The sequence below is a fragment of the Typopeltis vanoorti genome, chromosome 19 (assembly GCF_054136105.1).
Source record: "Typopeltis vanoorti isolate ZY-2024b chromosome 19, IOZ_Tvanoo_1.0, whole genome shotgun sequence".
In the NCBI taxonomy this organism is placed as follows: domain Eukaryota; kingdom Metazoa; phylum Arthropoda; class Arachnida; order Uropygi; family Thelyphonidae; genus Typopeltis; species Typopeltis vanoorti.
Window position 1 is genome coordinate 63,308,956 of NC_143567.1, and position 17,654 is coordinate 63,326,609.

At 35.5% G+C, this 17,654-nt stretch overlaps 1 protein-coding gene across 3 annotated transcripts in view; it reads left to right on the forward strand.

Moving 5' to 3' along the window:
* The window catches only part of c12.2 (von Willebrand factor A domain-containing protein c12.2), a 550,347-nt gene that overhangs the window by 194,119 nt on the left and 338,574 nt on the right, over positions 1-17,654 (forward strand). For all 3 annotated transcript variants that reach the window (XM_090409563.1, XM_090409565.1, XM_090409564.1), the window contains exon 16: positions 11,889-12,057. In XM_090409563.1, the coding sequence (XP_090265689.1) occupies positions 11,889-12,057 (169 nt within the window). The remainder of the gene's footprint in view (positions 1-11,888; positions 12,058-17,654) is intronic.

A 17,654-nucleotide genomic window follows, 5' to 3' on the forward strand; every position in this document is an offset into this window, starting at 1 on the left:
TTGCACAAACTGAATAAGAATTGAACAATAGGGACTGATGGGATACCAGCATCATGTGTGCTAAAAGAGTGTTCAGCTGAACTGGCTATTCCTTTGTTGTTTTAAGGATACTTGCGACATAAGACTGAATGATATAATCACGTAATCACAAGAAAGATATTTATTTAACCAAATATTTCGGTCTGGAAATAGCAGACCATCGTCGGTGGTATTACAAGAACAGTTTAAAAAAAAAAAATATACAAGCTAGAATACTAACAATAGATCGTTGAAATTAGAATATATTACTGAAATCTTACATTGGCAACTCGAGTTCTTTTTTAAAAAACTCCTCAGATTTCTTAGAAAAATTAAAAGATGTCTCATTACAACCTACAGATCTTATGGTTAGTTTTGATATAGAATCTTTATACACCAATGTACCTCTTAAGGAAACTTTAAAACTACTTGCTGACATCTTTCCTCAAGATATTATAAAACTATTCGATTTCGTTATACATTCTGGTTATTTCATATGTCAAAACAAATTTTATAGCCAAGTAGAAGGAACAGCCATGGGAAGTCCTCTTTCTCCAGCTTTAGCCAACTTTTATTTAGAACATTTAGAAAAAGTCCTCTTCACATCTAGTTTCCCTCTACCATCTTTTTGGGTAAGATATATAGATGACATATTTGCTATTTGGCCTCACAGTAAAAACACTTTATCTTCCTTTTTAAACAGTATTAATTCCTTACATCATCGCATAAAGTTTACTATGGAATTAGAAGAAAACAACCAGTTATCTTTTTTAGACGTTCTCCTCATCCGATCATCTTCAAATATTCTTACAACTACAGTATACAGGAAACCAACATTCACAGGTCGTTATATTCTGAAAGAATCAGCCCATCATCCATGTCAAAAACAGGAATTATAAAATGTCTCATCAAAAGAGCCAAAACTAATTGTTCTACTTTTGATTATCTACAGAAAGAACTTTCTACTATCCAGCAACACATGAAACTCAATGGCTTTTCTGAAAAAAGTATTCAACGTCTTCTTACATCTTATAATCCTCCACAAAACAACAAAGATTCAATACGTCGAGTACCTATTCCTTATATCTCCGGTATTTCAGAACCTATCGCAAGAATTTTGAAGAAATATGATTTAACAGCTACGTATTCTCCTATTAACAAATTGTCTTCTCATTTTCCTTCTCCTAAAGACAAACGCTCAACTTTATCTCTTCCTGGAGTTTATCAAATTCCTTGCAACTGTGATCTCTCTTACTTTGGACAGACTGGACGTTCTCTTGAAAAAAGAATCCAAGAACATCAATCATCCATTCTTCACAATAAACCTGAAAAGTCTGGTTTGGCTCAACACGGGATTGAAACTGACCACAGCATCCTTTGGTCCAAAACGCGCCTCTTACATAGATCCCGTTATAGGTTCGAACGTTTGTTCAAGGAAAGCGTGGAGGCCTTGCTCCATCATCCCAACCTGAATCGTAATGACTGCATATCTATATCAAAAATCTGGGAAAGCCTAATCAAGATTACTCATTAATTTTTTTTTTTTTTTTTTTTTTTTTTTTTTTTTTTTTTTTTTTTTTTATAGCAAATTCAATCATGTTTCTACTTCAAAATATTTCGTTTCATACTTAGTGATATAACATCACGCGGCATGTTCTAATTTCAACGATCTATTGTTAGTATTCTAGCTTGTATATTTTTTTTTATTTTTTTTTTTTAAACTGTTCTTGTAATACCACCGACGATGGTCTGCTATTTCCAGACCGAAATATTTGGTTAAATAAATATCTTTCTTGTGATTACGTGATTATATCATTCGGCTATTCCTTTGACTAGGATGTTTAATATGAGTCTCAGAACAGGAAAGATTCTGCAGGAATGGAAAGAATGTATGGTAATTCCATTGCACAAGGGTAGTGCAAAGACCAATGTATCCAACTATTGACCAATTAGTATCTCAAAAGTGGTGGTGAAGATTTTGGAAAAATTGATTAGGGCTCGCATTCAGAAATGGTTTGACAGTGAATCTCTACTTTGCAATGAACAACATGGATTTACTAATGGATGGTCATGTTTTAGCAACTTTCTCACATTCTATAACAATGTTACCATTGAACTGTATGTCAGCAGTATTCCTGATTACACCATATTTTCATCATCAGCAAATGGCGTATGTCGCTTGTGAAATCCTACCCAATATTAATGTACAGATTGAATAAAGTGCACTAAGGACTGATCCTTCGGTTACCACTAGTTACATTAAATTTTGCAGACTCACATCCACAATATACCACTTTTTGAAATCTGTCAGTCATCCTCTTAACCATGCTAATTTTATAATCCAAACTGATATTCTCTAATTTACGCAACAGTTTTCCATACTTTTGGATTTTGTTAAGGCTTTTGATGGAATACAGCATGGAAAACTGTTGCATAAATTAGAGAATATAAATTTGGATTATAAAATATTAGCATGGTTAAGAGGATGGCTGACTGACAGATTTCAAAAATTGGTATACTGCAGATGTGAGTCTGCAAGATTTAAGGTAACTAGTGGTGTAACCCAAGGATCAGTTCTTAGTCCACTGTTATTCAATCTGCACATTAATGATATTGGGAAGGATTTCACAAGTGACATATACTACTTGCTGATAATGCAAAGATAGGGCAATCAGGAATACTGCTGATATACAGTCCTTGCAGAATATACAGAATATGATTTGAATAGGCTTGAATTGCAGGCATAGGAAAATGGATGTCATTTCAATGTCAGTAAATGCAAAATCATGCACTTTGATGTGATTAGATATCCAGTGTCATATTATATTGGTGGGATTATTCTAGAAGAAACTGATCAGGCTAGGGATCTTGAAGGGTTAGTAGATAGGAAGTTGAAGTTCACTTTGCCATGTGCAAAGATTGCAAATACAACTCAAAAGATAATTGCAATGTTGATACGAATGTTCACATGTAAAGATAAGGATGTTAGTTTGCCTCTTTACAAAGCCTTGATAAGACTTCACTTGGACTATTGTGTGCAGGTCTGATCTCCTGGTTTTCATTGTGGTTCTGATATATTGGAGAGAGTGCTAAAAATGATATCAGGATTATGGAATACTGATTATGAAGACAGATTGAGAATTTGTGGACTGCAAACACTATCAAACAGGAGAAAGAGGGGTGATATGATTGAAATTTACAAACTTCTGAAAGAGTCATAGAAGATTTCAATTGATGGAATTTTTCAAAATATGTAGGTGGGGAAAGGACAAGAGGGCATCCTTAGAAGCTATGAATGAATGAATGAATGCTGCTAAGAAGGGTGTGAGGGCTAGATTTTTATCTCATAGGGTGGTGCATGATTGGAATGAATTGCCATTGGATGTTGTGAGTACAAGCAGTGTGAATGATTTCAAGAATAAGTATGATAGTTGGTGTGCTTGTAGTATGTGGCCTCCCTAGATGAATCCCTGACTCCCTGGAAGTCTCTCTTAATAATAATAATAATATTTTTATTTTATTTTATTTTTTTTAAATCTGGAAACCTTGATCAAGCCAGGAACTTTTCCCAAGCCAATTTAGTCTTGCAATAAAGGGGGAGTGGTGGTCTCACACCAGATGATGAAATTCATCTTCCACCCAAAGATAATTGAAGCATCCATACCTGTGGCGTGATTCAAACCCACAGCCTTTGTTGGAGTGCAGGCACACTAATCATTCAGCCAACCAGGCTGGCAATAGTGAATTTTCTTTACTGTATAATATTCATGCTTTGAGGTATTGGCCAGTACATATTGGTAGTTTACTATAGTTTGAAATGACAATTAGTATTAATAATATCAGTAATAATGTACTTGAAACAGACAAACAATGATTGTCACTGTGCCCAAAATTAACCACCCTCAAAAACTAATCCCAGATCCACTCCCATGTGACCTTTGGCAATACAAAGATATTGAGTGGAATGACATCCAGAACTACTACTCTTCCTTTCCATGATCTGACTACTGTACTACTCTTCTGACCTAGACACCTGCACTTAGCAAGTCACAGTTCAAGTCCTCACTGGTGTGAAGGATGTTATCACCCACTACTAAAATTGCTCATCCGCTTTTAACAGAAGATATATCAAAATATTTAAGAAAAAATGATGACTTGCAATGCAATAAATGTAAAATAGCCATTTGCAAATCCAACATCATGAAGTCCAATATGAGGAAACTTGTTTCCTGTCCTAATAGAAGCTGCACCTTCTGATCCCTTGCAAAGTCCATTGGATGCAATTTTTGTTCACCTGTCCTTCCATCAGGTGGCGCCAAAAGATAAAGCTGACCTCCTGGCATCACTCTTTCCCTCCACTCCATGATGAATGAAAATTGCCTCCTATCATGCACATAAGGTAGCACTGTATGTCTCCTGTGGTTTTCCAACAAAAAGAAACCTAAGAAGAAATATAACTTGGGCAGTAAGAAGTCTTCAGATCCTGATAGTGTCTTTCCAGTTGTACTCAAGTATTGTGCTCCTTAGCTAACATCTCTCTTCTATCATCTCCTCAATCTTCTGTACTCAGTTGTCACTTCTCTCAACACATGGAAACAAGCATGTATCTAACCTATTTCAAAAAATGGATATACAACTGTGCTGCTCAACTGCCTACTAGTTGCCATGACTTCAATCTCCTCCAAAATAATGCAGAAAGGTTATTTACAGTCAACTTTTCCACTGCCCAGATGCCCACCAGGTAATTAGCAATCAACAGTATGGATTCTGCCAATCTAGACCCACAGCTGATCTCTTAGCCAGCATTCACCCGCCATAGGATACATGCCATGGAAAGGTTTAGCAAAATGTGAGTTGCCCTTGCTATTTCTAGGGTTTGATTGTGTTTGTCATCAAGGCCTGCTTAGTAAACTGGTTTCCTTTAGTCTACTTGTTACCCTCTGTAATTGGATAACTTGCTTTCTGTGTGTTGTTTGCTGGATTTTTTGCATTGATTGCAAAGCCATGTCATGGCTTTGCAATCAATGCAGGTGTGCCCCATTGCTCCATCCTATCAGCTACACTCCTCTCCTTTACATAAATGACCTATTTTCAATCACTGCTAATCCTATCCACAGCTTTGCTAATGGTAATACACTCCATTCATCACCTACTCTTTCAACAAACCATGCATTCTCAGACATCTGAAGTCTTGAGGTTATCTGTAACCAATACCTTATATGAGCTCCATACAGTTCTTCTGTGGGGCAAGGATAACTTGATCACCTTCATTGCCACCAAAACATAATCCTGTAATTTCTCTCACATAAAAGATCTCAGCTCATCTTCCTTTATCCTCAGTAATACACAAATCACAAAACAAGATCAGACCTATAATAAATTTAGTTTAATCCTTTTTCCAAGTGTAAGCAAATAAAGTTTGTGCTTGAAGTATCTTCAAGACTGAAGCAACTCATGGTAAAGGTGGACCAAGCTCTCATCACTCCTGTTCTTATTATCTCCCATAATGCAAAGCACATCTCCTTGCGGGCATGTATAATGCTATGCATTAAAGGAAGGGCCACCACCCAGACTGGTTTCGACCTTTATTGAGGTCTTGTCAGTGGGAGCAAGACCCAGAGGTGGTGATACCAAGGTGGAAGCAATGGAGAAGTCATATTTACCTATATGAGTTGCCAAAAGGTATCTCACCTTATTATTAAATTACTCTGGATTTACAGAAAGATGTTGGAAGTTTTTTCTGCTTGGTTAGACTATAATAAATTTAGTTTAATCCTTTATCCAAGTGTAAGCAAACAAAGTTCGCACCTGAAGTATCTTCAGGACTGAGGCAACTTGTGGTACAGAAATTGTATATATCTTTTTTACTATTTTTTGTTTTGTATTTATCATTACCATAGTTAGTCATTTTGATAAATTCATTATGTAATTGATGTCCATCTGGTCATTCATTATACCATAGGTGAAAATTTTTTATATATTTGTTCATACTTGTTGAACCTAATTTGTGTTTCTTGATATGTGTAGTTTGAATTGGCACCATGTGGCAATGAGAGGCTCAGTAATATTGAATGATGGTCTGAGATGTTGTTAAAATAGATTGCCGAGAATATATCTAAGGTTATTCTATTTCTTATGAGTATATGGCCTCTATAACTTACAGTTATTCACTTTCTTCATATTGCCATCTATGCAAGCTAGGAACTCACGAGAGGACAGTATATTTTTACATTCCTCAGTAGTGTTATCAGTTTTGCATAGGTTCAAATTTATGTCACCTTGTGGTTTGTTGAATTTAGAATACTATTTAACTCTGTTACGAATGTGTTAGTTAGTCCATAATGGGCACAATAAATAGCTGTAATAACCTGTATATCCACCATGCATGTTTATATTAACGTTGTTAAAGTTAAATTTGTTTTTCTTAATATACGAGGTGCATTCAGAAAGTAAAGTCTGTTCAGAATTTATCACCAAATAAGATCTGGGAGAGAGTTTGTGCATGTGTGGTAGCATAGAGTGACTCATCAACTAGCTGTTGATCATTTCATTTTCATTCCATTATTGTTTGTTGTCTTCTATGAATAATTTATAATGAGTGCTGTGATAAAAAAATCCTACCAATTGTTGAAGTTTGTGTTGGTTTTTGTTGGTGGAAAACAATAGTGCTGCAGAAATTCACCGATAGCTGTGTAAGCTTTATCTAGGCAATGGTAAGGTTAGGCAACGGTGTTGTTTCCACCAAATTGTCTGTCACCACACTGTCACTTGTTACATTAGGCCTGTAAATCTTATACAGTCGGTGAATTTCTGCAGCACTATTGTTTTCCACCAAAATCGTATCACACTGTGAACCTTTCAACTGGTAGGATTTTTTATCACAGCACTCGTTATAAATTATTTGTAGAAGACAACAAACAAAAACAGAATGAAAGTAAAATGGTCCACAGCTAGCTTATTAACTACCACATATGCACAATGCTGCTCCCATATCTTATTTGGTAAATTCTAAACAGACCCTACTTTTTTGGACGTAACTCATACATAATTATTCTTCCTTCATGATTATGGTCTTGATGATCATAATATATGTTATAGTTATTTAGGGAGAGTAATTATGAATTTCAAACTGTTTTATCCATATTTCAATTAGTATATCGATATATTGTTTGATTTCTGCAAATAATAATAAAAATTATCAAAATTTGTCTTATGAGGCTAATATTTACGTGATTCAAGTTGATGCTGGTTTTCGATGGATGTAAACGATTTTCATAAAAGATTTTTATAGAGTTTAGATTGCAGAGCTGTTCACAGATGAAAGAAGTACTCTGTACCAAGTTATTTAAGTGACTTGTTATTTCAGTTAGATCACAGAATACATAGAGATCACAAAGAATGCATAGCACTTCACTTGCATTTTCTGTTATATTATTTTAGGCTTTCTGGTGTTCTTATCCATGTTACTTTCCTTAGCAAAACAAGTGTTCTCTGCCAAGTTGGCAGGAAAATGATCCATAGGAAGAGATAGGTAGATTGATACGGTACAATGTGCCTTAGACGATAAAAATATAAGATCTGATAATGATAATATTGGAGTCTTGACAGGTAATAGACTGATTTGGAGGAAAATTGTAGATAGGAAGTTAGTAATGATGTAAATTTTTCATGTAGTACTATCGTATCTGTACACCCCCCCCCCTTGTGGGTACATGTCAGGAATTTGATGATGATGATGTCTTCTTTTCTTAAGAATGTCTTCCTGACTCTTCCCACAAATATATTAAAACCCCTTTTTTACGTTCCCGCAATTTATGTTTTCCTGCCATTTACGTCATTTTCCTTTGGTCCCGTCTTAAGGCCTATTCTCACGATATATTGTTTTCCCGCCATTAAAAACTTGATGCGGATGTTATTTTCCATGATTTGCGTTTTTTTTTCTCGGGTGGCAATACTGATTTTTGAATCAATTTCTCTCATTCAAATCGATTTCTGTGGATGCATTTCTGTTCCCAGATGACATTGCTTTTGGCAGTAGTTTTGTTTCTGCCATCACGGTGAATTGCACGCTTGCAGTAGTGATGAGCGATACTGTGATTTTTCAATCACAGTGCGAATTGATATTGCAGAATTTTTGCTACGTAATTTAGCATGTGATAGTTGCTTTCAATTTGTGGTGTTGGATGATCCATGTTAGTAACATTGAGAAAAAAAGACAAAAAATGTATTTCGGTATAAGAAAAGATGCAATTCTGCGACGTGTAGATGGGCATGCCAGAACATGTGCATTTAGCAAAAGATCTTGGACTCTCCGTGTCCACTTTGAACACAATAGTAAAAACAGGTCAAGCATTGAACTCAATGCAAAGCAATCTGGTACTATGTCAAAAAAACGAAAATATATCCAGACATCGACATACGATGAATTGGATAAACTTGTGGCAGAGTGGTTTGTTTCTACAAGAGCGTTGGGTATTCCAGTCGATGGTACTATACTCCGAGCAAAAGCCCTTGAATTTGCTGCGAGGTTGGGGATTAATGGTTTTACTGCATCAAATGGATGGATTGATGGTTTCAAGACTCGTCACAACATTGTGTATAATGAAGTGTATGAAGAAAGTAATAGTGTTGCAGGGGAAACTGCAAACCAGTGGAAACATGAACTAAAGACTATTATTCAAGACTACGAACCAAAAAATATTTTCAATGTTGATGAAACTGGGCTCTTTTATAACATTCTGCCAAATAAAACATTGTGTTTTAAAGGAGAGAAGTGTCACAGTGGAAAATTCAGCAAGCAGAGGGTTTTCCTCATGGTCAATGCTGATGGATCAGAAAAATTACCTCCACTGGTAATTGGTAAATTAAAAAAGCCAAGGTGTTTTAAGAATGTGAAAAATCTGCCTACTAAGTATGATGCTAACAGCATAGCATGGATGACCAGCAGCATCTTCACATCCACCATGCATGCTCTGGATGCTAAAATCACCGCAAAATACTACTACTGCTAGACAAATGTCCTGCACACCCTGAAGATCTGCAGCTCAGAAAGATTAGATTAGGGTTCTTTCCCCCCTAATTGTACAAGTGAGCTTCAGCCATTAGATCTGGGCATCATCCATGCATTTAAATGGAAATATAGAAAAATGCTTGTTGAAAAAGCTGTGTTTATGCATGGTAATGGTATGGACCAAAAACAAATGACCATATCAATCCTTAATGGCATGCGTTATGTGGCCAAAGCATGGTTGCATGTTACTCCTGAAACCATATCCAACTGTTTCCGGAAGGCAGGAGTTACGTTTGTGGAAGAGGAACAACAACTACAGGAGGATGAAGAAGATATGTCAGAGCCTAACAACTGGTATGTGATGGAAGAGTCTTCCTCATTTCAAAACTATTTGATGTTGATGTAATCACATCAATGGCAGCAAATGTAGAAGACATCCTTTCCAACCACCTTGGTGAAGAAGAAGTGGTTGAAGAAGACTGTGATCGAGAACCTACTTTCCCTACTAGTAAAGAAGCAATGGAAGCTATCTCTGTTTTGAGGCGGCATATTGCAAGTGCATCAGGAGACGATGGGGCATTTAATGCCTTATACACTGTGGAGAGGCAGGCGGAACTTATAAGAGTGCCAAAAAAGCAAAAACAATCAACAAGATTTTTTTAAATAGATAAATGTAACTAATTGTAAATTCATTTATTTTCAGTTATTAAATTTTGTAATCTAGTATGTGGACTCACATACTTGCAGTAAGTCATCTTTTAGCCTTTTTTAAATGTTTTTTTATATTTCCTGCTATTTACACTTTTTTCCATCAGTCCCCTGGCAAGTGTAAAAAAAGAGGTTTTTCTGTACACTTTTCTTTTGTAAAGCAATTTCCTAATAAGTTCCCTCAAGGGGTGTTCAGGCTACTATGGCAGGAATACATGATTGTTTACATTATTAATTATCTCCTATCAACAATTTTCCTCCAAATTAGTCTATGAGTATTTCTTGTCAGCACTCCAATGTTACTGTATCTATCATTTTGTTCTTCTAATGCACTTCTGACTGAATCTAGACCTTGGTCTTCCTTAAGTCTTTTTCCTTTCATCATAGCATCAAACATCTGTTTTGATAACCTTTCTGCATCCATTCTATGTAAGTTGCCATACCACCTTAGCTTAGATTAACATATTCTTGAATGCTGACAATATCAAGTTTCTTTCTAATATCTCAATTAAATATGATTCTGCCATTGATGCCATCTGTTCAATTCTCTAATTTTTCTTAAAACTCTCATATATGTGTAATAAATTTAGTTGAATCCTTTATCCCAGTGAGAGCAAACAAAGTTTGTGCCTGAAAATATCTTCAGGACTGAATATAGTGTTGTACTATCTTACCTGGGTAAGTAGTGTAACACCAAGGCAACTCATAGCAAAGGTGGAGCAAGATACCAACACTCCTATCCCAGTATCTCCCATAATGCAAAACACAAATCCTTGTGGGTATGTATACTGTTATGCATTAAGGGATTGGCCACTACTCAGACTAGTTTCGACCTTTATTGTGGTCTCTTCAGTGGGAGCCAGGACCAGAGTTGGAGATACCAGGAAGAAGCAAAGTCATCTTTACCTATAGGAGTTGCCAAAAGGTTTGCCCATAAATCCAGAGTAATTTAAAAAAAGGTGGCAAACCTTTTGGCAACTCCTATAGGTAAAGATGACCTTGCTTCTGCCTAGTATCTCCAACTCTGGGCCTGGCTCCCACTGAAGAGACCTCAATAAAGGTCGAAACGTGTAGCAAAGGTCCACCTTTGCTACGAGTTGTCTTGGTGTTGCACTACTTACCCAGGTAAGATAGTACAACACTATATTCAGTCCTGAAGATATTTTCAGGCACAAACTTTGTTTGCTCTCACTGGGATAAAGGATTAAACTAAACTCATATATGTGGTCTGTAGTCCATTTTTAATCATGAAGTTCACTGTGATTTTTTCCCCTGCACTGCAGCCTGTGTTGAACAGAGATGTCTGTAATTCTGTGTGTTGCATATTTGTGCTTGAATGATCCACCATATTGCAGGTTCTTATATTTCATTGTAAATTTGCTAGTGATCATAGAGAATTACAATGATTAGTATTCTTACTAGTGGATTCTGTCCCCTACTGTGCTCACCCTTCTTTTCTTGCTTGTTCTTCAGCATATTTTGACCTGAACATAGAAGTGACAAAGATTTTTCTCCTGGAATTTTTTTTTTGTTTTGTTTTTCCATCCCTCAAAACAGGCAAAGAGGTAAGAACACATGATCTTTACAGACATAATACTCTGGACTAGTAACTTCATTTACTTCGGCAATAAATCCAACAACCACAATTTTAGTCATATTTACTCTATTCAGATATGTTGTGATGTTCATTAAACACTGTTCAATTAAGAGTATTAAAAGAATTTCCAGTATTAATATAACTTTCTCTTACATAAGGAATATAATAAACTAAATATAAGATTATTATGTTTCACTATTTTATTTTGGAATCAACAGAATTAATAAAAAAAAAAATCACATTTAAAAGCAATTTAACCAACAAATATGTCTCATTCCTAGCAAAGGAAGGTAGAATTCCATCAGCTGTTCTGTTGTTATGTAATTCTAGCTATAAGTAGCTGTTTTTAACATTTACTTATAGTTAGAATATCTTTTAATTTTCAAAGTATGAAAGTGCAAATTAACAATAAAATTGAAACATGAATACTTTATAAAATAATAAATGATTTTTATCTTTTGAAGGATGTATGATTTTGGAAGCCAGTTCATAATAACTTAATTTTTTTTTCCATACTTTAAAAAATTTATTAATTTTTGAATACTTTTTTCTTAGGAACATTTTCTGCATCCATCCTGCTTTTCGAATAATTGCTCTTGCAGAACCTCCAAAAATTGGCAGTTCACGTGAACAGTGGCTGACATCAGAACTTTTGACCATGTTTCTTTTCCATAATATTCGACCTCTCACATTTGAAGAGGAAAAAGAAGTTATTGAAAAAGTGGTATGTAAGAACTCCTTAAATATTTAAATACTATTACTGAGATAAAAAATAATAATACACATTTAATAAGAAATATTACTTTATTTCTCCCAATTTTTGCCCTTAATAGGCACTACTTTTAAGTTCTGAATATAATTGAAAATTAATTAATTTACATTTCCTTCAGACTTAACATGCGTTTGCACTTTGAAACATAGATTGGCATATCAGATGTACTAATTTACTTGTGACTTACTAGAAACATTACAAAGTTGAGGTTGTTTATCCATAATTCATGTTATAATATAAATATTGTGAATTATCTATGATTTCAGCTATGTTAATTTTGTGTAAATACTTGTATATTGCTGGGAGAAAAGTTAATCGGATTAGGTGCAGATGGCCAGAAGCTGAACATGTGAAACAAGTACGCATGCACCGAGTAAGGCAAGCGCGCAGCCCCCCCCCCACATCAAATAGCACGCTAGGGGAGAGTGTGGCGCTGAGTACTGGGAGAGACATAAGATGGCACGGGGAAAAGCGATGATGTAGAAAGGAAGGGTGGCACGCAATTTAAAAAGGGTAGCAGCGCCTAGCAGAGGACTTTTTTTTCACTTGTTTTTGGAACCTCCCTGTGGTACCTCATCCTCCTGCTTCGACGAGGTCATTGAGACAAAGACTGAGGGAGCATGCCGTAATGTCCATGAAAGTTTGCCAGTCAACGATTAGTCCAGCGGAAGGCAGTTTCTGATTTTTCAGGAAATAGCTAAGCCATGTTGAGCCAGTTGACCAGTAAACAGTGGGCACTTACATTCAGTGGCAGAGATATGTCCTGTCCGGACCATCAGTGGAACACTACAGATAAGATAGAATGAACCAGGAACCAAGAAACAAAAGTTCCGTCGTGATGAATGCGATGGCCAAATAGTTCCCCAGCAGTTGGTAATGTAAAACCTTTGTTTGTTAAGTAACTGTGTTAAAGAAGAAAGCCTGTAAATTTAGGATGAACATTAAGTTTTTTTGAGATTATTAATTATGCTAAGGACCTTAGAGATAGTTATCTTTTGAAGTAGTGAGAATACAAGATTTGAGTGAAGGAATTAGTGCAGAAGCACGTGGAGGTTACTTTTGTGATTTGATAAGTGAATAACCCTTAGCCTTGAAGTGTATAAAAGTGAATGGTTGATCATAGATAGAAATGTATACTTGAATTGATATTTACTGCATGCGAAAATTAGAAGGATTTGATTGCTATACTCACTCTTTAATATTAGTGAAATTATATGTCAGTGTTTGATTATAAAGTGTAAAATGTCTGATTTGAAATTAAATGTTTTTTTCTTTAAGTTTAACTGATGACTTGCCTGATTTTATTTTCTATTGCACCTGCTCATTAAATTTGAACCATGGCAGGAGATAAATTATTAGGGAAGCTACGGCTGTAAGATAAGTTTAAGTGATTTAAGATAGTGTACTACACTGAGTTCTGGTTCTTGATTTTGCACTGTTCAATAATCTAGGATTCAGGTTGGTGCAGCATAATAGAAATTTTCCCTGAATCCGAAGAAGGAATCAGAACCAGTACCGAAACAAAGGGATTGGCATTGCCTATTAACAACCCCTTTGTCTTCAAATAACCACGTGCACCATTCTTAATGTTCACTCAGGGCTGTTAATCACTCTTAAGAGTGATTAACAGCCCTGAGTGAACATTAAGACTGATAGAAATATAGAGCATAATACTTAGATGAATCTAAGAGAGAGAGAATTAAGGAATTAATTAAGTAAGAGTTATTTAACGTAATTAAACAAAACATAAGAAAAGAATAACATTTGACAATGGCAATGGTGAATCCACAACATTTAACACTGCCTCATGCTGTTATATTTTTGCCCATTTATGAAATAAATTTTTAAATATAAGTTTCCAAAAGAGAAATATTTCTCTTATATGGAGTTCTTCACATGACAAAATGTGAGATCAAGCAATTGGAGAAATGATTAGCATGTGGCACAGGGAAAGTATGAAAGAGTGGGAAACTAGTTGTAAGGAAAAGTTAACATATGGAATTTTGATGATAAGTATACTTAATGAGAAAGTGACAAAAAGCACATATCCCAGGTGCGAAGATTAAGGATGTTAGTGAAGTTGTTAGTTTACAGAAGGGAGAAGTAAAATAATTGATTTTTGCAGGATAATTGAAAGGTGAAAAATATTCAGTAAGAGAAGAGATGAAAAAGTTTCTGATAGAAGCAAGAAAGTAAAGATTGTGAGTTTGCTGCCTTAATATGATAGGACTGAATTGAGAAGGGCCATAATTGCTAATGAGTCAGTGTGAAGACTGTGTGGGAGGAATGGCGTGCAATTTATAGAAGAGTGAATTTGATGAACAAAAGTACTGGTATGTGCCTGGTGGACTACATTTGAATGGTTTGGAGTTAGATATTTGTAGAGTGTTGTTGAGTGAGAAGTTGGAAGTATGAAATCAAGGAACTTGGCAAGGGGGGCGGGGATGTGCAGTCAAGTGTGGGTTTACCCTTCCCTGGACAAATCACTATGCATACAGAAATCATTATGCAAGGTTGAATGCAGTTTCACAGGTTTCAAATCCGAATGGGTTTGGTAATATCATTACCCAAGGGTAACTTTGGGTCCAAGGAGGTGTTGAAATGCATATAATTAATACTAGAAGTATCAGAAATAGAGGAGAAGAGTTTTTGGCATTGGTCAGCTTGACTTGGGCACAAATTATTGATATCAGCAAGATTTTGCTTACCAGTAAATGATATAGCTACATGCATAGAATGTTAGAGATATTGTATTTTCAGGGTGGATAGAGGGAATAAGACTGAAAGAGAAGGGTATTGCTGATGATGGCGCCAAAGAACTTCAACCAACATAAATAGAAGTTGAGGATTTTAGGTTTGAGGAAGATGGTTTATTTGAGGCTGTCTTGTGTAAGGTAGAGGCCATTATGGCAAAATATATTGTTGGTCTGCTATAGTATACCAGGGGGTCCACAGAAATATGTGGATGCCATGCATTGGTTGATTAGCACAAGTATAGGCTGAGGAAATTATTAATGGGGACTTCAACTAGAGGACATGGATTAGAGAGAGGAATGGGCAAATGCAAGATGGAAACAGAATTTATACAGCTACTATGGGATAATTGCCTGAAATGGCATGTCGAGAGTGCTGAATCTGTTAATAGCATCAGAAGATGTATCCATAACCATAGTAGATAGTCTGCCTCTGATTGAGGAAAGTGACCATGCCTTCTGGGAGGTTGCTAACATATGGAATTCTCAGTCAGCAATGCTGGTGATTATGACAAACTTGGAATGCAGCTTGGGGCATTGGTATAACTTAAGAAGCTACAAGTAAGGATTGTCAGTATTGCCTGAAAAGTGGTTAGGAATTGTTTCTGAGAAGCAGTATCACCTGCATACCCAGGGTTAGGCAGATAAAATAAACCAAGCGAGTGTTACGTGGATGAGTAGTAAAAAAGCAGTAGTTACAAAAAAAAAATACAAAAAAAAAAAACATTGTTGAAGGAATATAAAGAGAAAGATGATTAGAATAGTTATGAGCAGGCAAAAAGGATGACTATTATGGTAAGTAAAGATAAATCAGATTATGGAGGAACTTAGTTAAGCAATCCAAAATAAATCCAAAAGAGTTTGGGATGGCATGTTAGCCTATGAGCTGTCAGAATGTGTAAGGAAATTGTCAATGCCTCTGATGAAGCTGCTTAATCTGTCTTAGCTCTGACAAGGTTCCAATCGAGTGTAAAGAGATTAAGATAGTTTCATTACATAAAGGTGGCTCCAGGACAAAAGTAGCAAATTACAGACTTACAACTCAAATAAAGACTAAGTATTGCTTGATATAATGTCCAATTGTCACCTGTCACACAACTGTAGTATTTTGAATAGCTTTTCTCTTGGCACCTTGTCATATGCTTTTTCCAGCTCTACAAAACTTAAATACAACATGAAATTCTGTCATTGTACCATCATTTTATATTGTTTAAGCCAGTAGGAATGCAATTTGGTCGGCTAAATCCCAAATTGCCAGCCCATCCTCGTAAGTTTTCAGTATCCAGGTAGATACCTAACAGGGTGCACCACAAGAAGTTGGGAATTGAACATTAGGTCAGAAGCCGTAGTCAGTTCTCTGCATTCCTTTAAAGGCTGTGTGGAGGTCTCCTCTGAATTATACAGCTTTGACCCTTAAGCACTTGAAGCTGTCCATATATCATTAATACACAAATTAATAGTAGTGATTCCAGTACAGACAGTAATTTAAAGAGGACTATTTAAGTATTCCTCCTTAATCTTAGAAGATTGACACAGAAAAAATTTGCAATATATGAGTAGGGTTTACACCATGAAGTAGTATAACACCGATTATTAAGGGTGATTAGACTAAATTTTTTGCTTGGAGAGTGGTGAATGAGTTGAATGGATTGACAGAGTTGTGAGTGTCCTTGACAGTAAATGAGATTAAGGAGAGTACAATAGGAATTGTGTGCTTAAAGGTTTGTGTGGTCTCCTCTGATGAGGTTCATCATTCTATGGAGATACCCATATAATAATAATAATTAGTGCTTATTTTTTTTTTTTAGAGTACACAATAGTATGGTGTTCTGGTACTTTTATTAAAGTGTTGTGTGACATATGGATGCAGTATATTTAGATATTTATAGTTTTTACACATTTATTAGTAAGCAAATAACCTTAGTTATTTAATGAAATTTACATTTTCACTATGTTTATTGTTAAGATATTTGCAACATAAATCTTTTTTTTTTATTTTCATTATATAAAATTTTTATTAAAAATTATCATATATATTTCACTTATTTTTTATATACATCATCAAATTCCTGTCATGTACCTTCAACGGGTGTACAGGATATGACAGTACTACATGAAAAAGATTACATCATTACTAACTTCCTATCTACAATTTTCCTCCAAATCAGACAGTTACTTGTCAAGACTCAAACATTATCAGATCTTATATTTCTATCATCTAAGGCACTTTGTACCGTATCAATCCACTTATATCTTGCTCTTCCTCTGGGTCGTTTTCCAGTCAACCTGGCAGAGAACACTTGTTTTGCTAATCTTTGCTCGCCCATTCTGTTTAAGTGACCATACCACCTGAGATAAGCTCCGCTAACGCATTTCAGGATGCTGACAATATCAAGTTATTTCCTAATATCCTCATTTTTAATATGATATTGCCATTGATGCCATCTGTTCACGATTCTAATATTTCTCAGGACTCTCATACGTGCTGTCTCTAGTCTTTGGTCAAGTGTTTTACTTCTGACCCAGCTCTCAGATCCATAAGTTAAAACTGGTTTGAACACTGTCTTTCATACAGCTAATTTAGTGTTCCGACTAATTTCTCTCTTATTCCATATGAATTTATTCAATTGACTTCCCACCATACCAGCTTTGCTGATTCTGTTGTCTATTTCTATATTTAATTTACCATCTTCAGTAAAAATCGTGCCTATGTAGCTGAAATGTTTTACTTGTTCCACAGGTTCTCCATTCACAACACAGTTGACATTTTCAGTGATTCTGCCTATTTTCATTGTC